The sequence below is a fragment of the Wyeomyia smithii genome, chromosome 2 (genome assembly GCF_029784165.1).
Source record: "Wyeomyia smithii strain HCP4-BCI-WySm-NY-G18 chromosome 2, ASM2978416v1, whole genome shotgun sequence".
Classification (NCBI taxonomy): Eukaryota; Metazoa; Arthropoda; class Insecta; order Diptera; family Culicidae; genus Wyeomyia; species Wyeomyia smithii.
This window is the reverse complement of record NC_073695.1, coordinates 33,834,505-33,857,833: the sequence shown is the minus strand read 5'-3', so window position 1 is coordinate 33,857,833 and position 23,329 is coordinate 33,834,505. Positions and strand designations below refer to the sequence as shown.

Here is a 23,329-nt window from a genome sequence, read left to right as displayed (position 1 = left end):
TAACAAGTTCTTTCTCTGTGATGTTTTTTTACCTCGAAACGAGTAGAGGGAACTGCATGGCTGACACCGGACTACGTAAATTGTTATTCATCAAACTCTTCAGTTGATTGATATTATGGACGAAAATGGTAATGGCTGCTTCTAAAAGCGATGGTCACTCATTATGAAAAATTCTGACTCCGTTGTGGAAAATTCATTACGTTTAAAACAAAAAAGGGAAACGTCCTGAGAAAGCCGGTTGTAGTTCGCCTTTACAGCAGCATTTCGAACTCGGGAAAGAATTCTGGTATCACCCAGTTGGATGCTACGTTCTTGCATTCTTGCTATCTACTCTAATCCGACCGAGAAAAATTTCGAAGTTTTCCGACCTAGCTGCAACATGATAATTACAACGTGTTATCTTATTGCGCAGCGGAGAACTTCACTGACTGGTAGCTAACATGATTTTTGTGATTCATTTTTATGTTAAACACGGAATTAAAACGCTCTGCGTCTAGCGAAACTGGGAAAATGACATAACTTGAAAATAAGGTAGGGCCACTCATAACATGCATTGGTCTGAAATGATCAGCACAAACAAAGAGCGAACTCGTGATTGGCTAGCCGCTGCTTTACTAATTGATTCACAGTTTATTTCTCATTGGTTTGTAACTCAAGAGATAAGCGAATTTTGAAACCCAGGTGTCGGAGAAAACTTTATCTATCGAAAAAGACATTAGTGTTCAAGATCTATTCAATCAAAACAACAATGCATGCATTTAAAACGGTACATGGCACTTGCGATACACGATACCAGCTTGTTCTCAGTTACGGAAACGAGCTCGTGATTGGTTGAATGCTTATTCTAGTTATTCTAGTATCAATTTAGGGCAACCTTCCCCTTTCCATTGAGACATTGGCGTTTAAATATATTCCTTGGTAATTACAGAATAGGCATTTCAAGAACACACATTTCCGTTACACTCTCCTTAGCATTTTACCCTAGCATAACAAGACGTATTCCCACGTCAAAAATCAGAAAATAGCATATTTTTTTATACCGACTGATGAGGAGACCCCCTTTAAATAGTACTTCATCAACCTGTGAATATTAGATTCGAAAAGAAAAAATTTAATCTTTTTAAAGCTCCTCGCGATTGACACTTTGGACCGAGTGTTTTTATTTTATATGTGTACCCGTGCTAATCCATTTCAATAAAAGCCAATATATGTAAATTTGCATGTTTGTATGTATGTACCACCGCAAATCTGGAACGCCTGAACCAATTTCCACCTAACTTTGCATACGGAGGTTGTTATAGACGTAACTATTGGGGTATTGATAGGAAAGTTGAGATATTTTGTGCAATATGGGAAGATTCTGAATCTAATTCAGGTTTTTTTGACATACCTAGGGGTTGAAGAAGATGTTCAGACACTAGGGCTGTCTGAAACATCAAGAAAGTTCAAAAGCCCCTCAATTAAGTTTTTTTTAGAATCAGTATGTTGAAAACTACTGTTAGACACCATTTTGAAATTGAGATGGCGATTTCCGGTAATTATTACTTACTTTGCTTTACTTCATTTGCCGACGGACAGTTTACCGATCTAAGGCTGAACGAAAATGTCTAGCTTCTTCTGTCTTGGGCAGCCGTTCTTCAGTTACCTCTTACACTAGTAAATCGTGCATCTTCTTACACCACGCACATCCATAGAGTGCGAGGCCTACTACGGAGTCAACGGTGTTTTTCCTCTTCTCTGCTAAAGACAGTTTTGGCGGCTCTCTCGTCAGGCATTCTGGCTACATATCCAGCCCACTGAAGCCTGCCACGCTGTATTACCTTGACTATATTAGCATATTTGTATACCTGGTACAACTCAACAACTTTGACTTTCATTTGTATGTGACCCCTCCCTTCCAGCAAAGAAGAGAGAGGGGTTTCGAACAACTCTGGTCTCTTTTCTCGTCCCCTAAAACTCCTACATACAAATTTTCACGCCGATCGGTTCAGTAAATTTCAGGTCTCTACACGCAAAAGTTGAAGTCTTGTACAATCATTGTGTCTTCCCGATCCGCACAAATGTTGCACAGAAATCGCACAATAAATGTGTGAAACGCAAAACGCAACAGTTGTACTGCGAATACATTAACATAGAATGAAATCAGAATATGTATCATATACCGACACTTTATTTCTCACGTCGAGTGTATTAGTGACTGCTACTCATGGAGCAGTGCAAGCAGCAAACAACAACTTGTGAACTCACTAGATTGAAATAGCTATAATACTCGATCGATTTATCTCGATGAATTTGGTCACCAGTGCAGTACATACTTGATACCAGTGTTGTTAGTCTCACTCATGCTGTCGGTGCGTGCTTGCTGCTACTCAGGGTAATGCATGAAGAAGAAAGAGTATCTTGAAAGCGTGTGTACAGAAGACTGTAAAAATGTAGCATATGTCTCATTCTCAAGCAGAAAGAAGGGGAAAGGTTTTGCTTTTCGCTCGCTTTGCAATGCTGCTTGATACCAGTTGAAATTGTTTAAGTTACACGGTGACAAAAAAGTCCGGTCACACTTTTTTGGGGTCGCCTGTAGCCTACACGTTGCATCTCTTGTGCCATCTATATGTCAAATGAAAGGGTTAACTTTGCTGCCCAAAGTGGCAGAGTTTCGTTTCTGTGCAGTTTGTTTACATTGAATTGTGAGCCATGGCAGAGTTAAGAGCAGCTGTTATCGCTGAATATGTGAAAGGGTACAAACCCGGACACATATTCAAACACCTAAAACCGCTCGGAATCGATCGGATATTCGTGTACCGGACCATAAATCGGTACCTAGAGGCCAGAGGCACCGAGGACAAGTCACGATCTGGACGACCAAGGTCTGTGAGAACTCCAAGGCTGAAAAAGATTATACGAGACCGGATTCACCGGAATCCCGCCCAATCTGCACGGAAGCTGGCCAGGAACCTTAAAATGAACCGAGAATCAATCCGCCTGCGTCTGCGCAAGGATTTAAAACTTACACCGTACAAAAAACAGGGTTACCAAAGCTACAAAGGACAAGAGGTACCAACGGTCGCGGGAGTTACTCGGTTCGCGCGTAGATAACGAGATTATTTTTTCGGACGAGAAGCTGTTCGTTTTGGAGCAAACAGTCAATCGCCAAAATGATCGAGTTTGGAGTGTGAGCCTCCAGCAAGCTCCTGCGGACAAGCTAAACGTTTCCAGGTTCCAAAATAAGACGTCAGTGATGGCTTGGGGACCCATTAACAAAGAGAGGTAAACTGCCTCTTATTTTTGTCGATAAAGGGGTCAAAATCAACGCAGCGTACTACCTGGACACGGTTTTGAATAAAAATATTCTGCCTCAAGCTGAACTATTGTTTGAAGACGATTACTACTGCTTCCAGCAAGATGGCGCCCCATCCCACACCGCAAAGGTTGTTCAGGCGTGGTGTGAGGAAAACTTGACCGATTTCATTTCGAAGAATGAATGGCCTCCGTCGTCTCCGGATCTGAATCCACTGGATTATTTCGTGTGGGGATACATGATATCGAAGCTGAACGACTATAAAATAACAAATTTGGAGCAATTCAAGCGAGTTATCACGAAAATCTGGGACGAGATGCCGATGGAGCACGTGCGCGCCGCTTGCGACGACTTTCCGAGACGTCTGAAGCTGGTTCGATCAGAGAAAGGTGGTGTAATTCCGAGATATCGTCTGTGAAGTATCTTTATGAGTTACTTATGAGTTCAGATTTTCTTCTTATTCTCTGAAATATTGCGATTTTCCTGTGTGACCGGAATTTTTTTGTCACCCTGTAGTAGTTTGGGGCTGCCAAACACATTGAAAAAACGCTAGAGCATCAATTGCGTTATGCCCAACACGCAATCATTGTACTGGTTTCAAATCACATCAACAATTGCGCTAAAAACTAATTTTGTGCTGGTTTTACACCATCTAACTTTTGCGTGTATGGCAGACAGAGATTTGCCTTTTTATATGTTTAGATATAATTGTGATTATTAGCACTCTAGTGAATTGTGAATATTCCAAGATAGTCCTGAAGATTTTTTCTTCTTCAATTTACGCTATTTGTTAAGTACCTAGCCTATGTTAATTTGCTTTATTTACAATTTACCTACTCTGATAATTTTATTAATGTTAGCCTGGAAAATAAGAACAGCTAATGTTTTACTGTTACATTTTTATATATTAGTGTGGACATTTATTGCAGTAACTTTGTTTAATGGAGACACATGGTGGTTTATTGATGATATCTGATATATTCAGTGTAGTTACAGATAAAAAACTGTATCTTTAAACCATGAACTTGCTGATTTATTATTTTTAAAATAATTTCTCAATTTTACCCACAGAGAAAATTCAAAAACGTCCATTTACTCACATTTGTAGTCATTTTTCGTTCCTAATAGAGCTTCCACATTTATTTACTTTTCGAATATTTTTAATTCTTTTAGTCAGTCAACTTTGGCCCTATTATCAAAGAGTTTTTTACATATTCTCTGTTAAAATTGGAGTTCTTGTCTTTTCGTCTTCAGAATAGTATTTTGAATTCATTCATTCAAAATTTTGTCGCTTAAATGTAAAATCGAAAAACCTACAATTTACAATAAACAGCATATTTGAGTTTGAATTGTTTCAGAAGATTCTGGTGATGGTCTCAGTTTACTTATTATCTCCTCATGATTATCACACACTGTCTAAGAGAAGTATTAATTCCGAATCATTTCCCTCTTCCAATCCACAGATGTTTGATTGCAAAAACCACATACGGGTGATCCAACCGATAGATAACGGCAACCGGTTGTACATCTGCGGAACGAACGCACACAACCCGAAGGACGTAGTGATATACGTAAGTACAGAGCTGCACGAAAACAAGTGCCTTCGAAACAAAATTAAATCCTCTGTGTTGTTTGCTTACAAAAGCGAGCTAGTAAAACAATGTTGTCACACGTGCACTTTCACGGGGCACGGATTCGCGAAAAAGGAAAGTTTACCCAGTTGATAAAACAGAACCGATGTTCTCATCACGTTTTCCGATTGATCGAACGCGATCGTGCATTGGCAAACTATTTTATCACAAAATGTATATACAGTGAAAACCTTTCATCATTCAACGTTATATCCCGAGTCGGTACACAGCTCGGTTGTTTAATTTATTCCTGTTACTCACTTTGCTGTGAGCACTTTTACACTATTAGTATCCACACGGCATACACACACACAAACATATAATACTTCCAACCCCCCCAGCACCGATCCGGTGCTGTATCCTTTGAAACAAAATATTTACCAAATCCACCCGAACCTGATAACACCGATAGGTGAGGAGTTAGGGAAATCCCCCATTCTTCCACACAACTGCTGCCAGAACATAGGACGTCACACACGTTGTAGTGCTAGGATTTCATCCGTTCATCTAACGGTGGCTTACCGCATGCATAAAAAGTGCACACAAACTGGATGGCAAGTAGCATACAAATATCGTTGGTGATGGAAGCTTTTTGCAAGCATCATTTGAGCGGAGCGCGGATTGTCGAGTTGCGATATTAATCGACAGACCAATGGTTTACTGTGGTATTAAACAATAAAAATAAAGCCGATAACTTTTGAAACCAACTTAATCAACACCAGCTTTGAAAAATTATCAACTAACTCATCAAAAGATTGATAACTTGTTTGAGCTAAGAACAGCTAAGAATCGCATAAAGTTCATCAAAACAGAAATGAAAGGAAAACCGAAAAAAGTCAAGTAAATGAAAAAAAACACCAAGAGCTAAATTTTTGCCTAATAAAGGGCATGAAACAGATTTTTCCGATCTGATTGATATAGTCAGACGTTTATTGTCCACAAATTAAATCAAAGCTCCTGGAATTCAACTGCCCGAAATAGATTTGTTATTTTTTTTTACAACAATTCACTTGTCCATTGAATGACGTCCACTCTGCCGATTCTACTCTATTTACTCGAGGCTTAGTTTAGGCAGTGAATGACGGCTGACAGAAAATTCACTACATTTGTCGGTGGAACTCCATCGAATATTTATTCGTCGGGGTCGAAGTTATTGTTGAAAAACTGTATTTGATATCCACCCACATTCCATTGGCCAATCTTTTCAGCCACGAATATTTAGTGCCCCGGTAGTTCGCGTGCCACGTAATCAGTTCATTCAGATCATCGCTATTTGTCGCTCTTTTTCCGTTGAACCATTCACAGTGTTCGGATGATTTCGATACTAGAATAAAAAAACTCGCATTTATTTACTTTCAGTCCAACCTCACACATCTATCACGGTCAGAGTTCGTGCCCGGAATCGGTCTCGGCATCGCCAAATGTCCGTACGACCCTCTGGACAATTCGACCGCCATCTACGTGCAGCAGGGTAACCCCGGCGATTTTCCCGCGCTGGTAAGTAAAATATTATACTTTAAAAAAAGCAGAACCACATCCATTAGAGCCGAAAGCGAGGCCATGCGCCAAAGAGGAATTGCGAAATCTGAAACCTCGTGGTAATAAAATAAATTTCCCGCTCGCGCCACGCATCGCGCGGCCACACTGCCGGAAACTAAAACAACTATTGCGAAATAAATATTTGAACAGATCTCCGAACCCATCAATTGTTCGTTGGTTGCAAGCAGCAATAAAAAGTTAGAACTTTTCACTACTACGGGAACGGCAACGAATTGTTTTCAATTTTTTGTTTTGTGTTTCATTGTTGGTTATTTGGATGTTGCGCTAGCAACATTTTACAGTTTTCACGGAAGTTACCACTTGACAGGAGATAATAATGCTATGTGTATTGCTAAAGGATGAGTTTGTATTTTTTCTGCTGTGTTGTTGAAAATATGATACATGCAAATCTAAGTGAAAGATTTTTAATCTACAGAATTTGTGAAATTTTAACATGCCCTCACACCTATTTCCACTCTTTCATTGCAGTACTCGGGAACGAACGCTGAATTCACCAAGGCAGACACGGTTATTTTCCGTACCGATCTGTACAACATGACGACCGGCAAGAAGGTGTTCAACTTTAAGCGTACCCTGAAATACGACTCCAAGTGGCTTGATAGTGAGTATTACGACACCCACACATATATGCACAATTTATGGTCTTAATCTGAGGAAAAACGCAACCTTCCGGTGAACCGACACCTGTTCCACCGTCCGAGCAGCAAAAAAAAACACATGGAAAGCGATTCATGCGATCCCACGCCAGGTGGGTTTGGGTTTCCATAAATTAACGAGAATATTCATCATCGACGGTTCGCGCTTACCCTCGAGATGAAAAGGCCATAATGAAACTAATGTTTCCGGTATTTATATTCAACGAATCCTGTTCATCTGGGGAGGATAATCAAAATCGGCACCCCCCTTTTTTGTTGGGGATCAGTAACAAAATTATTTATTGACACCGAGAGGACGTTTCGATAGTTTAATTTTATATTACTGTTCCTCTGTAACTAGTAACGTGAAACAAACTCCTGGATGCAGGCACTGGTACCCTCAATTCACCAAAATAAACATTGACATTGCTAAATTTGCTGAACGCAAAAAACATTGAAATGTTTATTTCTATTTCATCTTCCCAAATGATGTCCTGTTTGCTTTTCGTTTCCTCCAGCAGATGAAACGATTGTTTTATTCATCTTTTGGAATTGGTCATCAACACGTTTGCATTGACCAGTCCATTGAATGCCGAACTGTCCTACACACCAAAGGTAGGTAAAATGGAAAACAAATATTAATGGTGATAAGTGTTGCCTTCAACACTCGTCAGTCATTGCCCGGACAAACAGACCCAGGCGACTCCCGGATCCCGTCCCGAAACCCCAACCCGGCACGAGTTTCAACAAACTATTCAAAACTTTTCCCCCCTCGTCCCCTTTTCATCACCCGCCCACTCTGGGCGGAGGATGATAGTTTGCAACAGCTGCTGCCTGCTGCTGCACCGAGGTTCCCACTGGTAGCTGCATTCCGCCGGCTGGTTGACTGACTGACTGACTGACTGACTCACCGACTAACCGAGTAGAGGGCGGTATTTATCTAGGAGGCTTGTCAATGGAGCTTCTTTTTCTCTATTTGCAAAAGTGCTTTTCCTCCTGGCACTCTGAATGGAGGATGGAAGATCCGACTACGCTTCGGCTTCCGTATTATAGCGAGGTGTCGCAACACTTGTCACACTTTTCCGCTACCCCGGGTTTTCTTTTGGTTACTTGCTTCCGCCTTTTTGCTCCGACTATCTGTAAGTGAGAATCACAACCGTCATAAGTGTAATGTGAGGAAAAAACACGTCTTTGGGGCAAACGAATGCCGAGCACACATGTTTCCACTTGGCATTGAGATGCCTAGATTTTAATCTTAAACAAGAATTCAACATCAGGATACGTTAAACGGGTCACTGCAGTTTAAAAGGTAATGTTTGGATTCGAAAAGAGATTTTTGACCTTGCCGAGTCGGTCATTAGCCGCTTTTTTAACTATATTCACGTTATTTTGATTTCAAAACAAAATTCCCGCTCAACTTACCAGATAGCAAATTAATTAAAATATCATTTCTGACCTTAGATTAATTTTATTTTCTTCCAAGTGTTGACGATTGGAATTTCTTTTATTTTCGTTGTTTAACGTAAACAAGTACGTTCATAAGCTAGTGAATCATCCTCAAATTATACAACGAAGCAGAGCGTGGATGACATATTGAGTTGAACAGGAGTGCGAGGTGTTTTTTGCCTTAATACAATATCATAACTGCATTTATATTTAAAGTGAAATCATCTGGTATTCTGAAAGAAATAGAAAAAACCTAAATTAATCCACCTAGCGCTCAGACTCAGCCTTTCTAATTCAAACTTCTTATTTGTAGAAATAGATTTACATGAATGCTTAAATCCAAAAAGGTATATTCACTCTTTGGGTTCTTAAATATTGATGTTGTAATCTACTATATAAAAATGGAATTCCGTAACGCTTGATCTTATTGATATTATTCCCTCCGTCTCTGTGGTGTACAGTAATCATCATCATTTGAAATCGTTCTAAATCAGAAAAATAAGCGGTGACATAAAGGTTTTTTAACCGGAAAATGTTCGCTGATGTTCAGGAAAGACATTCGAGGAAAAATAATTAGTATCTGATTACGAAACCTTGAGATATTATTCACAAAACTACGTAAAACATGCAAAATTATGACTTTTCAAGCTGAATTTGCCTCTAAATCAAAATTCAAAGCGATGACATGTGGTTCTTTTTTCATGAAAATGTTTTTTAATGTTCAGGAAAGACATTTGAGGAAAAATAATTAGTATCTGATTACTACAATTTGAGATATTATTCACAAAACTACGTAAAACATACAAAATTATGACTTTTCAAGCTAAATTTGTCTCTAAATCAAAATTCAAAGCGATGCCATGTGATTCTTTTTTCATTGAAATGTTTGTTACGTTTAGGAAAGACATTCGAGGAAAAATAATTAGTATCTGATTACTAAACCTTGAGATATTATTCACAAAACTACGTAAAACATGCAAAATTATGACTTTTCAAGCTGAATTTGCCTCTAAATCAAAATTCGAAGCGATGACATGTGATTCTTTTTTCATGAAAATGTTTGTTAATGTTCAGGAATGACATTTGAGGAATAATAATTAGTATCTGATTACTACAATTTGAGAAATTATTCACAAATCTACGTAAAACATGCAAAATTATGACTTTTCAAGCTAAATTTGCCTCTAAATCAAAATTCAAAGCGATGACATGTGATTCTTTTTCCATGAAAATGTTTGTTACGTTCAGGAAAGACATTCGAGAGAAAATAATTGTTATCTGATTACTAAAACTTGAGATATTATTCACCAAATTACGTAAAACATGCAAAATTGTGACTTTTTGTGCTAAATTTACCTCTAAACCAAAATTCAAAGCGATGACATGAGATCCTTTTTTCATTAAAATGTTTGTTAATGTTCAGGAAACGACATTCGAGGAAAAATAATTAATAGCTAATTACTAAAACTTGGAATATTATCCACAAAACTACGTAAGACATGCAAAATTATGACTTTTTATACTCAATTCGTCTCAAAGAGAAGACATATAATTTTTTTTCATTAAAAAGTTTGTTGATGTTCAAGAAAAACATTCGAGTAAAAATAACAGGTATTTGATTACTACAATTCGAGATAATAATCACAAAACTACGTGAAACATGCGAAATCATGACTTTTCATACTGAATTCTGCTTCTAAATCAAAGTTCGAATCTATGATCTGTGATTTTTTTAAAATGAAATTAAGGGAAAATAATAAGTACCTGATCATTTGAAATTTAAATAATTTTAATAAATCTACGTGAGAAATGCAAAACCAAGATTTTCAGGCTTAATTTGTCTCTAAATCATAATTCAAAGCGATGACATGTGTTTTTTTTTTTTTTCAATGAAATGATTGTTAATGTTCAGGAATGAAATTTGAGAAGAAATGTTAGGTATCTGATTACTGAAAATGTAGGTATCATTCACAAAACTAAGTAAAACGTGCAAAATCATGAATATTTAGGCTTAATTTGTCTGCAAATCAAAATTCAAAGCTATGATATGTGATTGTTTTCCAATAAAATGTTAGTTAATGTTCAGGAAAGACATTTGAGAAAAAATAACACGTCTCTTATTGCTAAAAGCTGACATATTACTCAAAAAACTACGTATGTTCGAAGCATTTTTGGAGATGATTTTCTGCATACAAAGAAACACCTTAAAATATTCTCTGTGATTTTTGTTTTTGAAAAACATATAATACATGCAAAACTTTGACTTTTTAAGCATAAGCTCAAGTCGCATCTAAATCAAAATTCAAACGATGACATGTGATTTTTCTTTCAATAAAATGTTCGTTGTTTCTTTAATATTCCCAAATATTTTTTTGTAGAAAATCCATGTTTTGAATCAGTGCGAGTCGAGCATAAAAAATTTACATTTCTGATATATTCGTAGATTTGTGAATAGTAACACATTACGGGATTCGATTTACTTTTTTACCTTTACCTAAACTAGATCTTGGAACATTTAGCTGGAGGAAAGGTCCCATTTCATTGGTTTGAACATAGATTAAGAGGCGACTCAAGCATTGGAAGTCATTTTTCATTTTCTACATAGTTTTGTGGATTAAAGCACAATTGTTAGTTATCAGAAAACTTTTACTTCTTCTCAGACGTGTTCCTTGGACACCAACAAACATTTTCGTTTTGAAAAAAATCACAAGCATCTCTTTAGATTTCATTATAGAGGAGAAATAAGCATGAATGGTCATACTCAATTCTTCTTACTTACTCGAATTTTCTAAACAGAGCTTTTACTGTAAACGATTGTCAAATAGCCCGAATATCACCCAGTACACACAACTTTTTCCAAAACGGCGGCTTCCGGCTTCAGAAAAATGACCTAAAGTGGTATTTGGCCAACTATTTCAATAATTCCGAAAGTGGAACTCCATACGTCGTTTGGAAATCCGATATGGCGACTTCCAGTTTATGTGTGTTCTGTTCTCAAAATATTGAAGTATTTAAACTGATGATGAACGTATAAGATGTGAAATATTTTTTAAGTAAGTTGTGCTAAAGCAGTAATGAATTATAAAAAATGATTCCTAAATTTAAAACCTTTGACCCCGAGCATCGCCGGGAACGTTCAACTAGTTAAAGTATAAAATATGAAATTTGACGTAATGTTAGTGCTTCAGAAATAGCGAAATATAAGAAATGACTCTTAATTTGGAACAATTTAATCACGAGCGATACCGGGAACGTTCAAATAGTACGATACCACATTTAAATCATGTTGAGGCCATATATATTGATCAAAGCAGCTATAGTGTTGAATAGTCTTTGAATTTCTTTTCTTTACAAAACTTTTGAACAGTATATCAAATTTTTATGAAGTTTGTTACTTGTAAGTTTGAAAGATGACTCGTTTGTATAACACTAGTTATGTTCAAATAAGTCGTGTAATACTTGAGATAATAGATTTTCATTGTTTTACAATTTAAAACATAACGGTTGCTTAAGTTTGATTACAATCAAATAAAACGGGGACGTATGGGGGAGCCAAGCTTTGAAACCACGTGTTCAATCATAATTCATCAGTTAACCCTTAACTATCCCGTTCGTTCGATATCAATATTGTTCAAATCTGTTGTGTAGTTTCTAAGATTATGAAGTTTAGTGATTTTCACATTTCGATACATTACAGACGAAGTTACAGTCCGATTACAGCAAAATTCAATAGGGTGTTATGAGGCAGCTAGACCTTTCATTTGATACTAATTCTGTGGAAATCGGGTCAACCATCTCTGAGAAAAGTGAGTGAGCCCAAGTAGTCATCAGAATATGTTTCTTTTCATAGCTGGATTTCACATTTTTAAACATAACAGGAAAAGTAATAATCCGTTCGCAAAAAAAATCATTAGGGTCTTATGGGGCAACAATACTTTCCATATGACACTGATTTTATGAAAATCGGTCCAGCCATCTCTGAGAAACATGAGTGACAAATAGTCTCCAGAACACGTTTCTTTCTGTAATTTCTGAACCATATGTTCAATCTTCATAAAATTCAAAAGTTGAGAGTTTTTAGGTAGCCCGTTCATTTGAAACCAATTTTGTCCAAATCGGTTGTGTAGTTTCTGAGATATTGATGTTTCGTGATTTTTACATTTTGATACATAACCTCTAAACTAGAAATCAGATTACAATAAAATTCAATAGACTTATAGGGCAACTAGACCTTTCATTTGCAATTGATTTCATTGAAATCGATTCAGCCATCTCTGAGAAAATCGAGTGAGATTGGGAGAGCGTTACACACACTTCTGAGATATAAGAGCGATTTTCACACTCGGACGCAGCGCCAAAACTAAAAGTTTGATTACAATGAAATTCAATAGCAACCTAAGCGGCAAATAGACCCTTCATTTGATACCAAGATAGAAAGAATCGGTCAGACCATCTCTGAGAAAAGTGAGTGCGAAAGACACACGTACACACCCACACACAAACATATACACCTATACATGCATATAAGCAGAAAATGCTTGATTCATCGAACTGAGTTGAGTAGTATATGACATTCGGCCATTTCAATCATTTTTCTACCTTTTAATTAGCCAGTGATCGTTAGGGTCAATATGTTTACTTTCATTATGTGATTTCACATTTTTATGAACAACGGACACAGTTACAATCCGATTGCAATGAAATTCAATAGCAACCTATGGGGCAACTAGACCTTTTTATTTGACACTAATTTTGTGAAAATCGATTCAGCCATCACTGAGAAAAATAAGTGAGTTTAAACAACCTCAGGATACCTTTTCTTTACATAACTTTTGAACCATATGTTCAATCATAACGAATTCCAAAAGTTAAGGATTCTGGGGACAGCCCAATCATTTGTAACCAGTTTTATTGAAATCGGTTGTGTGGTTTCTGAGATATTGATGTTTCGTGATTTTTACATTTCGATACATAACCTCTAAACTAAAAATCCGATTACAATGAAATTCAATAGCAACCTATGGGGCAACTAGATCTTTCATTTGCAAATAATTTTATGAAAATCGGTCCAGCCATCTCTGAGAAAAGTGAGTGAGAAAAAAAAGTTGCACATACACACACACATACACACATACATACATACATACATACATACAGAAAATGCTCAGTTCGTCGAAAGAAGTCGAGTGGTATATGACGTTCGGCCATTGGGACCATTTTTATACCTTCGGTTTTTCCAGTGATTGCTATACCTTTCTAGGAGAAAGGCAAAAAATTGAAAGAGTGCTAGAAAAGTGAAAGGATTTATTGTTTATAGGAAGTGATAACCAAAAAGGGATATTTACGAGACATTTTTTGGCGTTTTTGCTACTTCAAAAGGAAACAATACATATTAAAAGATTATCAATAAGAGATGCACATGTAAAAAAACATCTGAGTTCTGTCGATGGAATTGTCCAAGAATAACAACTTATATAATCTTTACGTTAAAGCGTATTCTACACATGTACGCAGGGGTTTTCGAAAATATCCATCTTTCAGAGAGTGGTGGTCTATCGAGTTGTATCTTCGTAAGAGAGATCAAAGAAACAAAAAAAACTAATGAAACTAAAGAAAAAATCTCCGTACGCGCTTTCAATAAGTAACGACACAGCTCTAAAAAGTTGAGCGTCATCCGATGAAACTTACAGAATTACTTGAACTGCATGAAAAAATGTTGTTCCCTAAGAAACGAACTTACAAACTATGAAGTACATAGTGGAGTCTAGAATGTTAGCTAAGATAATAAAGAACACATCGATTTTTTGGAGGTGTTGTTTGTTAATAATAATACTAAGGATTGATTTTCCGGCTTGCAGTCTGAATAATTACGTTGATCTTGATCTACTCATCACCGACGTTTCGTACTTTTTATGGAACCATCATCAGGGTCTACAATATATCTAACATTTTTCGTATAATTGGGCTAACATAGGGACATAATTACAATATACGACAATGAAAAATTTCTCACTCGAAACTGTAATCAACCAGTTAAAATATTTTTCGTGCCTATTATTATGTACATAGAACGGTAGATAGTACAAGTTAACACTAGGGCAAAGCTCAAACTGGAAAAAAATGAAAGATTATAGCTTTGTAATCATTCCTGTAAATTTTGGTGCCCTTAGTGAAGATAACTATATCAAGGACTAAAGCCAACGTAGAAACGATGAACCCGGCGAGCAATTACTTTGCCGCACTTCTGCACACACCAGGGGTACAAAATTCACGCGAATGATCAATAAGCTATAATCTTTTTAGGGCAAATTATTTTAGCAAAATTTTACTTTTACCGACCAGTGTAGTAATGCGGAAAAAATAACGAGTAAAATTAAAGAAAAGGAAGATATAGAAAAGAATAATTTCTCCTCACCCTCTCTTTGTTTCTAATTGGCTATCGGTCTGAAAAGAATACCTTCTACTGATCTTATAACTGTCTTCTCTCTTTTGTTTTTCTTTCTTCTATGCAATTATTCTGTGCATATTTTTGCAACTACAATTTGATTCGCTTTCTATGTATCTAATCTTTATTTGTTCTCCTTTTCTCTCTATCGAACTTGAGAAGACAAATAGCATTCATAGTTCATAAATTATTAACACATCTAAATTCGGTGATTATTCAGTAACCTAAAACTGTAAACTAACCTTGTAAATAAAACTGCAAACGCTCCTATATTCATCTCATCGCTATTATTCAACGACGTTACCTCCAATTTTCACATTTTTTTTTTAAGTAAAAGTAATTTTAATTATTTATTTTATTTTTTCTCTCTGACAAAACAGTAAAATTTGACGTGAAATTGGACAAACAACAGCGATGAGAAAAATACACTAAAGTCTCTTTTTACGCGGGGGATACGTCCTGCGTAAAAAACCGCGTAAATTCCGGAATCTAGGAATCTAGTTCTAGGTCAAATTTCTCCATTCCATGTTATCAATGAGTAGGGGAATCGCTGCTATATTCATCTCTCTTATTTGCCCAATTTCCCATCAAATTTTACAGTTTTTATTTTTCAAAGTAAAACTTTAGTACACTCGTCTGAATCAAGAGGTAAAATGTAAGTTACTTTTTTTTTAACTATTCAAATAAAGCCAATGGCCTGCTTATTTATTCAGGATAATTCGAAAAACCAATTTTTATTTTTAAATCACACACTAGCGAACGAAAAAAAAGAGAACGAAAGAAAAAAAAATGAGGAAGGGATGAAAAGTAAAGATTAAATAAAAAGAGAATGAAATGAAGAGAGATGGAAAGGGAGAGTAATAGAGAGATAGAGAGCAATTGATAGAAAGAAAGTAATAAAGAGAGAGATAGAGAGAGAGTGTAACTTGTATAGAAAGAGTAATAAATTTAGAGAAAGAGAGTCATATAGAGAGAGTATCAGAAAGAGAAAGTGAGAGAGAGAGAAAGAAATAAGGAAAAGGGAAAGAAAAGAAAAAGAAATGAAAAAGAGAGAATATAAGAAATGTTAAGGAAAGAAATAGATATATAGAGAGAAAGAAATAAAGAGAGAGATTAATACATATAGAAAAGTAATACATATAAAGAAAGTAATATATGTAGAGAGAGTGCTAATCATTGAGATAGAAAGAGTAGTAGAGAAAAAGTTATAGAGACAGAAAGTGAGAGAGTAACAAAGAGAAAAATAGAGAAAAATAGAGAGAGAAAGAGTCATAGAGAAAGAGGTATCGAGAGAGAAAAAAGGAAACAAGAAACAGAGAGCGAAAGTAAAAGAGAGAGAGGGTGTTAAAGAGGGATAGAGAGTGTAATGGAAAAAGAGTAATAAGGAGAGAGTAATTAAGAGAAAAACAGAAAAAAAGTAGTAGAGAAAGAGAGAAATAGTGAGAGAGATTGTGAGAGAGCGAAAGAGAGTATGAGAGAGTGAAAGAGAGTATGAGAGAGTGGAAGAGAGTGTGAGAGAGTGAAAGAGAAATAGAGATAGTGAGAGAGAGTTAGAAAAAGCCTGAGGTAAAGTGAGAGAGTAACACAGGTAGAAATAGAGATAGAAAAAGAGAGAGAGAGCAATAGAGAACGAGAGAGGGATTGAGAAAACTTAAAGAAAAAAGACGGAGATAGTGATAAAAAGAGTAATGGAGAGAGAAATCTAGAAAATCTATAACGAGCGTCTTAGCAGAGTGATTGAGATCAATCAAAGAAATAGTTATCGGTTTCCGTTATACTCTACTAAATTTTTTGGAAATAAATATTGAAATTCAGGTAAGAGGTAAGAGGTAAGAAGGAAGGTAAGAGACAGAGAGGGAGTAATAGATAGAGAGAGTAATAGAAAAAGTGAGAGTAATTGAGAGAGTGAGTATTAAAGAGAAAAAATTGAACGGGAGAGAGTTATGGAGGGAGAGGGCGTACTAGAGCAAGAGAGCGAGAGTAATAGAAAGAAAGATTAAAAGTAATAGAGCGAGCGAGCGAGAAAGAGCATTAGGGAGGGGCTTGGCGATTTTCATTTACGTGTCATGCGTATGAAAAGAGAAAGAAAAGAAAAAGTACAGAAACTAGTGAAAACGGCAAAGAGAGAGACAAAGCGGGAGAGATGAGAAAGAGTAAGAAAATGAAAAAAGGAGAGAGTGAAAGAAAACTAAAGTGGGCAAAATTATGATGTAAAAGTAATAAAAAGCGAAAGAGTGAATGAAAGAGGTAAAGAAAGAGATGAAGAAAAAGACACAGGAAGAGATAAAGAATGAGATGAAGAGAGAGATACGAATTAAATGAGAGAGGAATAGAGATACAAAATTTAAAAAGGGTAGAGGAAAGGAGAGACACAGATTACCTTCTAATTGAGAGGTTTCGATAATTTTTTTATTTAAGTTGTATCTTACATGCCCAAAATATTCGTGAATGCTATGCAACTAAAGAAACATGTGAAAGAAATGAAAAGATAGAAACAAGAGAAAATAGGCAAATAGAAAGAGAAAGAATTGACAACGAAAGCATAATGATAATAGGTGTTCAAGAAAAAAAAACTGAAAAGTAATGCAACCTCAAATATAGACACGAAATTGTAAGGTTGTTAAAGAAAAAAGGGCGAACGAAGAACTTATAGACGTAAAAAAAACAATGAATGATAATAAATATCGGCTGAAGTGACTCAGTAGAATTGAAATTTCTATCTCCAGGAAAAACGATTCAAATCTTTTGTACATTGAGTACCTAAACTGAATGAAAAAAACTTGTTTTTTGAGAATCAGGATATAAGTTCGATGCGAAAATAATTCAAAATATATGAATGAAGAATGGGGAAGGGAAAATGAAGAGATTTTTAGAAGAATAAGAAAAAACAAGAGAGTGAAAGATAGCTTATTCAAAAATATCGCAAAATATAATAAAGTAGAAGTGCAAAAAAAAAATACAGTGTAACTCAGATTTAAGGGAATTTGATTTTTATCAATTGAAGATTAAAAAGAAATATATAAATCTAAAAGATACCGAATCGAAGATTTTTCTTGCAGAAAGTTTTAACAAAATAAAAAGAGAACCAATAAAAATTGGTAATTATGAAATAGAGATGACCCAAAAGGGTGGTAGAGTCGAACTTGTGGAAATATATACAGTTTTGAACACAATAGAACGAACGAAAATGCAAAATGGAAAGTAACAGTACAACAAAGATGAAGTGATAATGCATAAAAAATGGAAAAAAGGCAAAGAAATAAAGACAGAGATAGGAAGAAAAAAAGGGATAGATATACAGAGACAGTATTAAAGATGAAAAAGTTGGATATTTGGTGTCAAAAACCATTTTGCGATCAATATCTCAAAGCGTAGGTAACTAGAAACACATGTTGAAGAGATAAAGAAAGGAAAACAAAGAGATAGCAATCACGCTACAAAAAAAAATTTAAAACGAGAGAGTATCGATAGAAAGCAAGGAAAAAAAACACAACGAAAGTATATAAAAGGAATATGTGATTAAAATAACAAAGCAAAAGCGCAGCCAAAATATAGAGAAGAAATTGAGGGATGGCCAGAGAATACAAGAAAAATGGAGAAGCTACATAAACAAAAAGACAAAGTATAGAAATTAATGACGAAATCTTGGCTTGTGTACCTTAGCAGGTTTAAATTGAATTGAAAAGAAAAATAATTTAACTAATTAAAGCACAATAACATTGAGTAACTGAGTTGAATGTAAAAAACTGGTGATTAAGAGTCAACAACGATCTCATGAAAAAAAAGTTCAAAAATGTCAAAAAAGAGAGAGAAAGAATAAGTAAAAAAATATTTATAATTAAAAAAAGGCAAATAGAGAGGTGAAAGATAGGTGAATTAGATACAGTCTTACCTCGATATAAGGCAACCTCGGTATAACGTAACTCGATATAACGTAAATTTTTAAAATGTATTGAAATTGAAAATAAATGATACAGTCACTGTTTTCGGGCTATAAATTGCTTCAAAAAATATCTTTAGTAAGTTTTGAAACCAATGAAACCGATACAAAAATTGTCCAAAATGGGCATAAGGAAGATTTGAAAATACTAATAGGTGATGGGAAATAGGTTTTCGCGCATCCTTCAGTAACAATTCACAGTCTTGCATTAATTAAAAAAATTTTTTTTTGCTTGTTGAAATTTTCTCTAAATGGGCGTAAGAAAGGTGTAAAAATAATAATAGGTGATGGGAAATAGGTTTTCGCGCATCTGTGAGTAACCATCAACAGTCTTGCATCAATTGATTTTTTTTTGCTTGTTGAAAATTGTCCTAAATGGGCATAAGAATGGTTTAAAAATACTGATAGGTGATGAGAAATAGGTTATCACGCATCTTTGAGTGACCTCTTGTATCAATTGAAATAAAATATTTTTTTTGGCTTCTAAAAATATTTCTAAATGGGCATAAGAAAGGTTTAAAAATATTGATAGGTTATCGAATATAGGTTTTCGCGCATTTTTGAGTAACCATTAACATTCTTGCATAAATTTTAAAAAAACTTTTTTTTGCTTCGATTTGACGTAACTCGATATAACGTAATGAAAATAAAAATAAAGTTGCCTTATATCGAGGTATGACTGTATATCGCAAACAAAATTTGAAGTTAAAAAAACACAGACAATTTTATAACGAAAGAAAAAACAATTAAACTCAAAAGTCTGAAACTAACTGGATCGAAAACTAAAGTTTTCTTGAAGTAAGTTGAAACAAAGTAAACAGAAAACAAATAGGAAAATGGGTAAAAATGAGATGGCGAGGAACCAAAACGGGTAAATGAGAAATGAAATGAAGTATTAAACAGAACAGGACAAACGAAAGGCAGAAAAAAGGTAGGGTCCAGTTAAAATATAGGGATGTAAAGAAAAAAAAATGGAAAAAGATAGTGAACAAATGCAAAATAAAAAAAACCTCGGTACCCAAGAAACGATCATAAATTATTAAAAAAAAGGAATTGCGAAATAATCCAAACTAAAGTTAAATAAAGAAGAGATCCTCCTCTTCTGTAGTCTCTTCTCTACTGTCATTTTTTTTCTAATTTTAACATCTTTTTGTTAAATCTTTTCCTATTTGATCGCTATCTTCTCTTAATTCAACTTTTTTCCGTTTAATTACTCCATGCTTTAAAAACAGTTTTTTCACACTTTAGATTTGCCTTTTCATATTGAACATGAGAGAGCGTAAGAAATACGAGTGAGATAGAGTGAAGAACAGAAGACTACAGAAAAAATAAATATATTGAAATCAATTACGACTCATGAATAGTTATAAATATAATGAAAAAAGACATACAGATATATAGAAAAAATAAAAGGAAATGGAGACAACACACCGGAAGTATAAAACAAAGATACGGAGCAAAAATGAAATAACGAACAAATTTAGACAAAAGAAAAAAAAGAGATTGAGATTGAGAAGATAAAAAAAAGAAAGAAGAAAAATAACAAAAGTTAGAAATAAGAGAACAGCTTGATATAGGACGAAAAAATTTCAAAAAAGAGAGCAAAAATGAGGGGAGATATAAAGAAGAGTAAAGGTATAAATCAAATATAAAAAAGAAAAAGACGAAAGAAAGGGAAGAGTCTTGCCCGAGCCAGGATTCCAACTTCCAACGACTGGTCCGTTAGACCAGCATTGTACTTCGGGACTAGCAAGGGATTTAATTATATTAAAAACGTGCCAAAAAAAAATGAATCTTAAATTCAAGAAAAAAATTCATATTTTTAAAGGATATAAAAAAAAACAAATTAATGTTTTGAAAAGGAATGACATGGAAAACCAAAAGGTTTTTAAGAAGGCTCCGAAAAAAAGAACTTGACACGAATAAAAAACAAACGGATAAAAATCAATAACAACTGAACAAAGAGAAGAAAGAAGATATAAAATATTGAACACAATAGAAATAGGAAAGGATAAGTTCATAAATTGGAAAAAGAAATAGAAGGTAAAAACAAAATAAATGTAAGAATAAAAATTCTAATAAGAACAGCTTGAAATTGAAATAGAAAGGTGATAGATGGGCGTTCTCTCGACTTGAAAAAATTAACGGTCGATGAGAAGAAAGCATAAAATAAGCGAAGAAAGAAGAAAAAAGAAGGGAACAAATGAAAAATATTACGAAAAGACAGTTAGAAAATGGGTAAAACTGACGCTACCACAGAGAAAGAAATATGAAAAAAATAAGCAAATGATGAAAACTAGAAAACTAATAAGCTAAATCAACTTAATATAAATGACGGTGTTTAATTTAATAAAATAGAAGCTTTAGATAAAAGACACTCAAAACATGTAAGGTAATTTAGAGAAAAATATAAAATAGAGCGAAAATATGACTTAAAAGCTAGAGAGAAGATAATAGATGAAGTAGGATAAAAATTGAGACAGATGATAAAAAAAATGAAGAAAGAGGAAGTAGATAGATCCAAGATACAGGTCGGACTCGATTATATAGTAACTCGATTATGTATAATATTCAATTATATATAATATTAGACTCGATTATATATAGTAGCAAACAAGTTTTAATTTTGAATTCCAATTCGACTTATCTAGAGCTAATCTGGCATACGAGAACATCCATAATATACGATAAGAAGGAAAAAAAATAGGAAAAAAAATTTCAAATTTTCCTTTCAAATTTAGAAACAAATATGTTCAAAAAATTAAAAAAAAACAGAACAATAAAAATTTGAGAAATTAAATACAAACTAGTTGACAGATCAATAAACACTGATCAAAATTTTTCTTTACATTTGACTGCAATTACATCAGAAATAACTACAAAGTTTTTTTTTGTGAGACATACGTTTTCTGGCTTCTGGGGCGATGAGTCAAACATTAAATTCTTCTTATTTGTTCGAACACAACAAATCATTTATGTAAAATAAATAAAAAACTTTTGTTTTTCGTTGATTCGATTCTATATAGATTGCAATGGATTTTTTTGCAATGGATGCAATAGATTTTCTACTTTATAAGCAGTTAAAGTAATTTGCCGTCAATTTGGTGAAAATATATAGAAAAATTTGTTCTGCATCATCATTTTTCGCGATAAATAAGGACAAAATTTCGTCCGTAGATTAAAAAAAAACGAAATTATTTAAAAAAACATAAAAAATTCGAAATATGCTAGATTCAAAAATAAAATCGACAATAAATATTCGCAAAATGTTTGAACAAAATCGGTGATTCGAGTTTCTCGAAGCACCAGCAGCAGTTTATCCATTCCGAATAGAAAAAAAATGTTTCATAGTGTAATTAGCAACTTCGTTGAATGCGTGTTTAAAGCTAGGAGAAGCGCAGGGAAATGAGAAAATAGCTTGCAACTCGTCAGTAAACAGCACATGCTTTGATATAACCATCCATCCAATTGAAGTCTGACGACTGAAGTAACAACACAAACGATGACAGAATCGCTAGTGACGGCTAGTAATGACAAATAAACATTCGCCTATACGGCGTGTGTGGATAATCAATGCTCCAGGGATAGGAATGCATTGTTCGGAACTGTCTAACGCATTCTCGCGGCGCGATTCCGTCCTTATGAGTTAGGAAGTGGAATTTTATGCACTGATGGATTGCGGGTTTGTTGTAATCAAGCCGTTTCATCGGTGGTCGTGGATGATTGCATAAAATGTTCAATGTTCAAACGACGACAGCCTATTGCTAACTAGAATTTCATACTCTCAGACTGAATGGTTGAAACAATTCACTGTGCGCATACAAGCCTAATGAACGTCATTGTTTCCCTTTTCAGAGCCGAACTTCGTGGGCACATTCGACATCGGGGAGTACGTTTACTTTTTCTTCCGGGAGACGGCGGTCGAGTACATCAACTGCGGCAAAGCTGTCTACTCGCGAATCGCACGAGTTTGCAAAAAGGACACCGGCGGCAAAAACATCCTCAATCAGAACTGGGCTACCTATCTGAAGGCTCGCATCAACTGCAGCATTTCCGGCGAATTTCCGTTCTACTTCAACGAGATCCAGGATGTATACCAGCTGCCGTCGGATAAATCCAAATTCTACGCTACCTTCACCACCAGCACCAACGGTTTGGTCGGATCGGCGGTTTGCAGCTTCGACATCGGAGAGGTTCATTCTGCCTTCGCAGGTGAGGATTTGTTGACATCTCGCGCTCGGCTAGATTTATGATTGCCCTTGCCCGATTGCTAAATGCCAAGTCGCAGGGCGGTTCCGTCGAATTGAATTTTTCCCCGGCGTGGAGGCACATTTTGGCGACTTATCGCATGACGGCAAGTCAGCCGCAAATTAATTT

At 35.1% G+C, this 23,329-nt stretch overlaps 1 protein-coding gene across 3 annotated transcripts in view; it reads left to right on the top strand.

The window, feature by feature from the left end:
• Nucleotides 1–23,329, top strand: part of LOC129720979 (semaphorin-2A) — a 248,267-nt gene that overhangs the window by 204,173 nt on the left and 20,765 nt on the right. For all 3 annotated transcript variants that reach the window (XM_055672969.1, XM_055672967.1, XM_055672968.1), the window contains 4 exons: nucleotides 4,759–4,866; nucleotides 6,286–6,423; nucleotides 6,955–7,087; nucleotides 22,808–23,164. In XM_055672969.1, coding sequence (XP_055528944.1) covers nucleotides 4,759–4,866; nucleotides 6,286–6,423; nucleotides 6,955–7,087; nucleotides 22,808–23,164 — 736 coding nt within the window. The remainder of the gene's footprint in view (nucleotides 1–4,758; nucleotides 4,867–6,285; nucleotides 6,424–6,954; nucleotides 7,088–22,807; nucleotides 23,165–23,329) is intronic.